A 9546-nucleotide genomic window follows, 5' to 3' on the forward strand; every position below is an offset into this window, starting at 1 on the left:
GGACTATTTTTTCATATAAGATCCTGGCTAGGGGGATGGAGAGATGGCTCAGCGGTTAAGAGCACCGGCTGCTCTTCCAGAGGTCCTGAGTTCAATTCTCAGCATCCACATGGTGACTCATGACCATCTACAACGGGATCTGATGCCATCTTCTGACACTCAGGTGTACATGCGGAGTACTCATACATAAAATTAAATAAAGTTAAAAAAAAAAAAAAAGATCCTGGCTACATCCAGACTCTGTCTTTTGGAAATATCTATTGAAGCTCTTCAACTTCCTGATAAATAAATGAGAAGATATCTAAGGTTTAAAATAGAACTTGATTTGCAAGATCAAGAATATAGGTTTAGCCAGGCAGTGGTGGACGCTCCTGTAATTTCAGCCCTCAGGAGGCAGAGGCAGGCGGATCTGAGTTTGAGGTTAGCTTGGTCTACAGAGTGAGTTCCAGAACAGACAGAAATCTTGTCTTAATAAAGAGGGGCGGGGCTGGAGAGATGGTTCAAAGGACCTGAGTTCAGTTCCCAGCAACCACATGGTGGCTCACAACCATCTGTAATAACATCCAATGCCCTCTTCTGACCAGCAGGCATACATGCAGGCAGAACACTGGATACATAATAAATACATAAATCTTAAAAAAAAAAAATCCTCAGTCTGTTTGGATGCTCACCTTCCTAGACCTGGATGGAGGAAGGAGGACCTTGGACTTCCCACAGGGCAGGGAACCCTGACTGCTCTTTGGAATGGAGAAGGAGGGGTAGGGGAAGTGGGGGGATGGGGGAGGGAAATGGGAGGAGGCGGAAATTTTAATAATAATAATAATAATAAATCTTGTTCCACTCCCAGCAACCCCATAAAGCAACAGTAACAACAAAAAGTTGAGCCATTCCTACAGATGCCCTAAGGTATTACTGAGACAAGAATGTTTCTAAACTCTGATACATCTCAACATCAGGATAGTTAAGAAGTTTCAAGAGGTAGGTATCTTAGATTTTCCATACTATGTCCAGGACAGAATAGCCTACTAGATTATCAATGGCTTGTGATATGTGAGGGTAAAACCTTTCATGGTAGCGGGCGGTGGTGGTGCACACCTCTAATCGTAGCAGGAGGATCTCTGTGAGTCTGAGGCCAGTCTGGTCTACTGACCAAATTCCAGGACAGTCAGGACTGTTTCAAAGAGAAACTGTCTCGAAAAACAAAGAACAAAAAAATAAAAAACAAACAAGAAAATCTTTCCCGGTAAGAAGTGTTTATATGTATGCACACTTTGCCTGAATGCTTGACTGGGTACCACTTGTACACCCAGTGCCCAAAGAGGCCAACAGAATCAGATTCCCTGGAACTAGAGTTACAGACGGTTGTGAGCTGCCATGTGGGTGCTGGGAATTAAACCTGTGACCTCTGAAAGAGCAGCCAGTGCTCTTAACCGCTCCACCATCTCTGCAGCTAAGTGGGAGGAGTATTTCTGAAACAGGGTCTCATTATGTAGCCAAAGCTAGCTTCATACTTGTAATCCTCCTGCATCAGCCTCACAGGTGCTGGCACTTGTTTTTTTTTTTTTAGTTTAAGTGAATTGTAATTGTTTTTTGTTTGCTTTTTGTTTTTTGCTTTTGGAGACAAGGTTCCTCTGTGTAGCCTTGGCCATTTTGGAACTCACTCTGTAAACCAGACTGGCCTGGAACTCACAGAAATCCTCCTGCCTCTGCCTCCTGAGTAGGCCAACACTGCCCAGCAGTTTTTTCAGGGATGTTTACATGTTAGACAAGTATTTCACCACAGAGAAATCTCATGCAAAAGAAAGATACACTTTAATTGCTGTTGTTCGCATCAAACCCAAAACTTAGGGCTAGCAAGTAAGGCCTTTCATTACGCAACACGCCTTACCTCCTCTGTCCCTATCGGAGAAAGCCCTGTTTTTCAGCTGAGCTGGTCACATCCATTTTCCCCTTCCTGTCTCTGCTCCTGCTGGTCCCTCCATCTAGAAGGGCAGAGGGAAGAATAGTAGTCTGTCTCCATTATTTCCTTCTAGACCAATTCTGAACTCCCACCTCCAACATCTTCTCAGCACAAACACAAGGACTCCCTACAACCTGTTACGTTCCTCAGCTCACACAGCTGCTTCTTTTCTTCACAGTGCCATAGTGACCACACACAACACTGAGTACCTATGCTTTAGAGATGGGACAGGATCCCAGAAGACAAGAATTAAAGGGCCAGGGCCTAACTTTATGCTATCCCAATCCCTATACTCTACCCCTCCTTTTTCTGTCTCTCTGCAATCCCCTACCTCCAAACCTAACATAAAGGCTAAATTTGGGCATAAAAAGACAACACAGTTTGTAGTTTTGGTTCCAGACATTCTTTCAGTTCATTTCCATAAAAACATAATATAAAAGGCAATGCCGCCATCGTTCCCTCCTGGGGGTGTTCTGTCAAGTTGGTCTCAGCTGCTCCAGTGATTCATAGTTCGTCATGAGATCTCTGCAGGGCATGGTCACAAAGATCTGCAAACAGCACGTAACGGTTTAAAGGGAACAGCCGCTCTCCCACACATACGTTCCAAGAGAACACCCCAAGCCAAACCGACACCCACCACCATTCTTCAAAGAACGTGTTTACAAATGACAAGTGCCCCCGCTGCTCTCTCTCCTCTGTCTAAGGCAATGGAGACACAGATTCTGAAAGTTGAGAGGTAGAGAGCAGCGGAGAGAGCTGACTCCAATCCCAGGGCGTGAGAAGCCAGCTGTGGGGCATCAACCGGAGGTGTGTGGGCACACTCTCCTACGTGTGAGAGAGGCCGTGAGCACAGGCAGCAAAGGGGAGGGGCTTACCTGTTCGCTTACTGCAAAGTTTGTCTTTAACGTTGTCAGATTCTCGGGAAAAGAACTCAAGAAGTTCATCTTCGTACTCCTCCACGATGCTCTCACACTGTTAACCGAGGGCGAGAGGTGACAACCCTACTCTCCACTTGGTGTTTTTGTAGGCAAGGTCTTACTAGCTGGCCTGGAGCTCACGATGTGGACCAGGCTACCCTCAAACTCATGGTGATCTTCCTACATCTGCACCTTAAGTGTTGGAATTACAGACATGTAATACCACACCCGCCTCCACCCTCCAACTTCTGCCCAACCATCCAGCTACTCACCGCAAACTTGAGGGTGCCACTGATATCTGCGTCGATTCGGATGCCCTGTAAGTCTAGCTCACTGGACTCTCCGTTCCGGCTCACAACACGGACGTAGTTCTTGCGGTGGGTGGAAGGGTCAATCTGTTCCCCATACTCCTTCATGCGGTCACACACTTCCTCGAGCAACTCTGTGAGGTGGGCCTCTGAGCGGGCATAAGGTACCTAGAAATACACTCAGCCTTTGGTCACTCCCTTTTACAAACTTACTTTCCCTTTTAAATCTAGCTCAAACAACTCATAAAAAAAAAAAAAGAAAGAAAGAAATCCTTCCTAATAGTTAGTTTCATGTCTGTCTGTCCTCCTTCCTTTCACACACATATATTTTTGTTGGTCTTTTGGAATAGGGCCTCACCCTGTGGGGTTGACTGGCCTTGAACTCACAGAGATTCACCTGCCTCTGTCCCCAAGAACTGGGAGTAAAGGAATGCACCGCCACTCTGGGCAAATGTACAATATTATTTTACCTGATTATAAAATCCCAAGGAATAACACAGGCACCATTAACTCTAAATTTTAGGCAGAAGAGCTAGTTCCAGGACAGGCTCCAAGGCCACAGAGAAACCCTGTCTCGAAAAAAACCAATAAAAATAAAAATAAAAAAAAAATAAATTTTAGGCAGAAACTACTTTGATTAACTGTAATCAGCTGTGCTGTTTTCCTGTAACTTCCTCAGTTCTGGGGACACAGGTGGCAGACTTCTGTTCAAGGCCAACCTGTTCCACGTGGTTGAGTCCCGGAACAGGCAAAGACAGACCTGGCCTGAAAAAATAAAAAATAAACAAGCAAACAAAAACTGAAGAGGCCAGGCAGAGGCAGGTGGATCTCTGTGAGTTCGAGACCAGCCTGGTCTACAGCACTAGTTCCAGGACAGGCTCCAAAGCCACAGAGAAACCCTGTCTCGAAAAACCAAAACAAAAAAAAAACAAAAAAAAAACCCTGAAGAGGTGGTATAGGTTCTGATAATAGCACAGCAACACCCTTCCCAAGACTGTTTCCTTTTAGGGGCTGGAGAGATGGCTCAGTGGTTAAGAGCACTGGCTGCTCTTCCAGAGGACCTGGGTTCAGTTCCCAGCACCCACTTGACAGCTCATAACTGTCTGTAACTCAAAACTATCTGTAACTCCTGGGGATCTGACATCCCCAAACAGATATGCAGGCAAAATAACCAAAGGAAAAATAAATCGTTTTTAAAAAAGAATATTTCCTTGTATATTACTTAGTAGGTATAACTTTGTGTATGTATGTCTTTTTTTTTTTTTAATGTTTATTGGTGTTTTGCCTGCGTGTGTATCTGTGTGAAGGTGTCAGATCCCCTGAAGCTGGAGTTACAGACAGTACTGAGGTGCCATGTGGGTGCTGGGAACTAAACCCAGGTCCTCTAGAAGAGCAGCCAGTGCTCTTAACCACTGAACCATGTCTTCAGCCCATGTATGTATGTATGTCTTATGTTTCCAACTAATACATTTCTTGAATACAAATACTTTCTTTAAAAAGATTTTTATTTTATGTATATGAATATTTGCTTGCATTTATGCATACCGAGTGCTCACAGACATCAGAGGAGGATGTCGGATTTTTAGAATGAGTTATGAGTCACTATGTGGGTGCTGGTATCTGAACCATGCACCAAACAACAGCAAGTGCTTCTAACCACTGAATCATCTCTCCAGCTCCAAGGAAGACTCTGAGAACATGTAAGGGCTACAGGTGAGTACAGGTGAGCATGCAGGGTTTATGGGGTACTAAGGACCGAACCCAAGACTCTGCATGCTAGCGTAGCACGCTCTCATCTGAACTGTCCCAGCTGGAAAAGACCTTTTATCCTTTTATAAATAGATGTATGTATCTATACTGCTTTAGTGAAACAAGAGTCATTATGAACGAGGGAAGTGCAGAAAGGGACTGGTCAGGGCTAACTCCTACAGCAGAAATAATGAACTGAGGTTTGGGGCCAGGAGGTACATAGGTTATGAGCTTCCAGCCTCTCCCAATAAGCCCAACTGTTCTGTTGTCTGTCTGCGAGGCAGAGTTTCAAGTAGTCCAGGCTGGCCCTGAACTCCTGACCATCCTGTCTCTACCTCCAGTACTACGACTACAGGCACGCAATACTGTATCTGGCATAGAGCCCAATCTTTCAGACACAGAATGTTCTGGTTGGTTGTTTTTTTTGTTTCTTTTCTCTTTGAAGACAGTATCTAATTCTGTGGTCCAGACTGGCCTGGGACTCAGGGAGATCCTTCTGCTTCAGCCTCTGAGTGCTGGATTATTACAGGTTATATGCCGCCTGCTTTCTTCACTTCTGAACTAAACCAAGTTCCGAGTCGTAGCCTCGGTGAGCTACTTTATCTGGGGATAGTAAGTTACCTCTACAACTGACTGGCTGCCGTCTGGATTGATCCGGAAGGATCCCATCTGAATGGTCTTCTTGGGGTCCACCCGGGCAATTTCCCACTCTAATTCATCCACCAGAGCCCTGCAAGCTGGTGCCAGGGAAGAGAACAGGGGTGGGGATGAGGAGAATGGGCTCGACCCAGGGACTTCTATCCATCCTTGTCCGGATACCTCCCAAGGGTCGGCTTCCTCCCGCTTCTCCTTGTCCTTGTGCCTTTACCTCCACAGTGTAGATCCTGGCTCCTTCGAGCCCAAGCAGTTCCCAGCAGGACCCCCGAAAGTAGGGCCAGCCAACCCCAGCCTTTCATCTTTAGCGTAATGGGGTCGCTCCACCTGGATTCGTGTGAAAATTGAAAATAAAGCACAGGTGTGAGGAGACAGCTCCATTTCCCCCCTGCCTGCCACCCTCCATCCCAAGGCCTTCAGAGGCCTCGGTGTGATGGGTTCTACTGTCCAGGAAAAGGCCAAACATACACCCGTGGGGCTGAAGTTCCCTGGGAGTGGGAGCGTGGGGGAATGGGAAGTGAGAACTCAGTTCCAGAAACTCCTCCACAGGTGATGGCCTGCTTACTGATATTTCAGCACTGGACGCTGAGGGCTATGCAGTAGCTATCGGATGGAGATTATCAATCGTGCGAGGACGACGGGCAGAAAGGGGCTGACCATCAGTCAGGCCATGAGGCCAGCGAGAACACTCCATAACTAGGGCCCTTGCGGACCTAGCACCAAGGGTTCCAGAATCCCCATTTCCACTATGTAAGTAGTTCCCGTGCAGACCGGTCCCTTTTCAAAGGACTCCGCCATTGCTGTCGCTCAGGTATATCCCCAACCTCAACGTGCCCACAGCCTCAGACGCTCGCATCTGCCCCACCTCTGCTCCCACGGCCGCCGCCGTGGCTCAGGAAAGCAGCCGGACTCTCACTTTTTGTGGCTCCCAGCCCTAGCAGCTGTCTGGGAGGAGCGAGGCTGTCCCGGTTTCTCCAGAGCGATCCAGCGCCCGCCAGGTCCAGGGTGGCCGGGGATTGCCTGGCCCAGCGGTCCGCACCGAACTAGGGACCTAAGCAGGGATCGGAGGGTGCCATGCGAACCCCCACGGGAAACTGATCCTAAACCCGCCTCTCCAAACTCTCGCGCGAACAGGCAGCTTAGGAGCGCCTCAGAGGCAGCGAGGACCCCTTGGAAGGTTTAAGGACCCAGACTTGCGTGGCGAATCCGTTCACGTGACCACCCAAAGAACAAAGGTAGCCTAGCTGAAGGTGAGCACCAAGCCCAAGTGGTGCGTGGGGATAATGCATCAGTCCGGGCTGTCTAGGACTTCCAAGTAGATGCAATTAGTGAAAGCGAGACCTAGGTTTCACTATACAAAGAGTTTATCGTAAAGGAAACTACATTTCCCAGGAAGCACTGCGAAATCAAGCTTTGTCAGTAGCTACAGGTCTTTTTGTCTTGTTTCTTTTTTTTTAAAAACTAGTTGTTAGATTCCTCTTGTGCCATATTAATAAATTATCGTGACTAGGTATGTGTAGGGAAAATTACTTTTGGTACTCTCTGCCTTTTCATGCGTTCTTGGAGAGTCCTGTAAGTTATCCTCTGAGGATGGGGACGGGACTGCTATGTTAAGTTTATTTAATATTAGCTCTCGGGCTGTGAATTTCCTAGGACGATTTCCCTGAATACCCAGCACCTCGCGGATACTATTATAGGTTTTTTTTTTTTGTTTGTTTGTTTTTTTGGATTTTTCAAGACAGGGTTTCTCCGTAGCTTTTGGTTCCTGTCCTGGAACTAGCTCTTGTAGACCAGGCTGGCCTCGAACTCACAGAGATCCGCCTGCCTCTGCCTCCCGAGTGCTGGGATTAAAGGCGTGCACTACCACCACCTCCTGGCTATTATAGGTTCTTGGAGGCAGGGTCTTGCTGTGCAGCTCAGGATGACCTTAACTCCCCATCCCTGGCTAGTCAGAACTGTCATGATTACAGGCAGACACCAAGCCTGGCTCCACAGGTCTTAAGAAACTGGATTTGTGATCTTCTGTCTTTAGGGTGCTAGGTAACTACATCAAAGACCGAACACTGTCCAGGGGAAATTATATTCTTCCTGTTTCCACCCATTTCAGACTCCAACCTTCATTTCTAAGTGTGAATCTGAACACAATTTGTCTTTGTTCGGCGAACGATGAATGAAACGGGAGGGCAGAAGCCAAAGAACCACACCAGCGGTTTTCTAATGAGATAAAAATATTTTTATTTTATAAAACATGCCGTTTTAAGCAAATTTTCTTAAAAAATAAAACAAAACTCAAGATAGAATGTATGGAAGACAGATACTTGTCAGCTCAGCTTCCTCCACACTGGTTTGATTGGCCCATTAGGATTCCACACGCTGGTCCGTCCAACCATCATTGCCATCATCTGTCAGGCAGCGGGAGGCTTGTGCTGTCTGGATCTCTTGTACCGGCACCGTCCAGGACCTCAGTTCTCTAGCTGGCTGGGGACTCAGTTCTGAGTCTAGGAGCTTTTTTTTTTTAAAGACTTATTTATTATGGATCCAGTGTTCTGCCTGCATGTATGCCTGCACACCAGAAGAGGGCACCAGATTGATTGCTGGGACTTGAACTCGGGACCTCTGGAAGAGCAGCCAGTGCCCTTAACCATCTCTTCACTCCTAGGAGCTTTTTGTTTAGATATCAATAATCCAGGATATTTATTAAGAATACCAAGTATTGCTGGGCAGTGGTGGTGCACGCCTTTAATCCCAGCACTTGGGAGGCAGAGGCAGGCAAATCTCTGTGAGTTTGAGGCCAGCCTGGACTACAAAGCTGAGTTCCAGGACAGGCTCCAAAACCACAGAGAAACCCTGTCTCGAAAAAAAACAAACAAAACAAAAAAGAATACCAAGTATTTTCCCCTGGGTCAGTTTAGGCTTTGCAGAGGATAAGGAGGGACTCTGGCTTCCAGACCGACTGCGACAGTTTTGCTGCTTTCCAGTTCTGTAAACAGCACCATCTGCAGGCCCTGAGCAGATCCAGTTCCGGAGGGGAGAGGCTGTCTCTCAGGCAAGGACAGGTCAGAGTGCCAACACTGAGGGGAAGACAGCTGTATCTGTCAGGGGACAGAAGCAGTGAGACAAAGGGTGAGCAGAGACACTTCCTGTGAAGACAGGACACGAGGAGGAGGAGACAGCAGAGACACCTCCTGTGAAGACAGGACACGAGGAAGAGGAGACAGCAGAGACACTTTCTGTGAAGACAGGACAAGAGGAAGAGGAGGGCACGGCATGGATCTTCCTCAGATATTTTAGGCTGGGCAAGCAGCTTTAGACCAATGGATAATTTAAAAAATAAAATCCAAGCCAGGCATTCGCCTTTAATCCTAGCACTTGGGAGGCAGAGGCAGGCAGATCTCTGAGTTTGAGGCCAGCCTGGTCTACAGAACAAGTTCCAAACAGCCAAGATTACATGGAGAAAACCTGTCCCCCAAGAAACAAATAAATAAAAATAATAAAGTCCATCTCATTGACTGGTAGAAAACGAGGTGATCTGTAACCAGTCAGCTGCTTCATGAGTAGACGCTAGGAGTACATGCCACCAAAACCCACTCACCCCAGCTTCCCCGGTCTCAACCCAGCCTTACTCTTGGGACTTGTCTGGCTCTCAGGCTCAGGCACCTTCCAGTCCATTTTCCGGCCCTTCTCATAAAGCCCCTTGAGCACCTTGTGGAAGGACTCGGGCTCAGTGCCATTCTGGCTCAGCTCCAGGTACTTCCGGTAGAGTTGAAGTGCTGTGCGGGCATCCTCAATGCTGTCATGGGTCTCACCTTGAATCTTCAGGTCTGCAGAAATACAGTGCTGAAGGACCTCACAAAAGAAAAGGTACCCCATTTCTGACACCCAGAAAACTCCCCTACAAGTTCCCCTAATCCCATGCAGATTCCCAGTCTCCCAGAAAACATTTTTTTTTTTTGTTTTT

The 9546-nt window shown here is 47.2% G+C and overlaps 2 protein-coding genes across 5 annotated transcripts in view; both read right to left on the bottom strand.

The window, feature by feature from the left end:
* Positions 1 to 1788: 1788 nt before the first annotated feature.
* Cnpy2 (canopy FGF signaling regulator 2) lies at positions 1789 to 6718 on the bottom strand. Of its 2 annotated transcripts, none has more exons than XM_005371196.2 (6): positions 6505 to 6718; positions 5803 to 5915; positions 5556 to 5671; positions 3150 to 3353; positions 2836 to 2932; positions 1789 to 2508 (listed from the first exon to the last, which is right to left on the bottom strand). In XM_005371196.2, the coding sequence occupies exons 2-6, from the start codon at positions 5888 to 5890 to the stop codon at positions 2465 to 2467; spliced, it is 549 nt and encodes a 182-aa protein (XP_005371253.1). In that variant the 5' UTR covers positions 5891 to 5915; positions 6505 to 6718; the 3' UTR covers positions 1789 to 2464. The 2 variants fall into 2 exon arrangements, with proteins under 2 accessions (XP_005371253.1, XP_005371252.1); XM_005371195.2 differs by having other exon boundaries at positions 6454 to 6717.
* Positions 6719 to 7819: 1101 nt separating this feature from the next.
* Positions 7820 to 9546, bottom strand: part of Pan2 (poly(A) specific ribonuclease subunit PAN2) — a 24673-nt gene continuing 22946 nt past the window's right edge. For all 3 annotated transcript variants that reach the window (XM_026778039.1, XM_005371197.3, XM_026778038.1), the window contains 2 exons: positions 9212 to 9409; positions 7820 to 8680 (listed from right to left, as the gene is read on the bottom strand). In XM_026778039.1, coding sequence (XP_026633840.1) covers positions 8646 to 8680; positions 9212 to 9409 — 233 coding nt within the window. In that variant the 3' untranslated portion in view covers positions 7820 to 8645. The remainder of the gene's footprint in view (positions 8681 to 9211; positions 9410 to 9546) is intronic.

This window comes from Microtus ochrogaster, unplaced genomic scaffold (assembly GCF_000317375.1).
Source record: "Microtus ochrogaster isolate Prairie Vole_2 unplaced genomic scaffold, MicOch1.0 UNK99, whole genome shotgun sequence".
Taxonomy (NCBI): Eukaryota; Metazoa; Chordata; class Mammalia; order Rodentia; family Cricetidae; genus Microtus; species Microtus ochrogaster.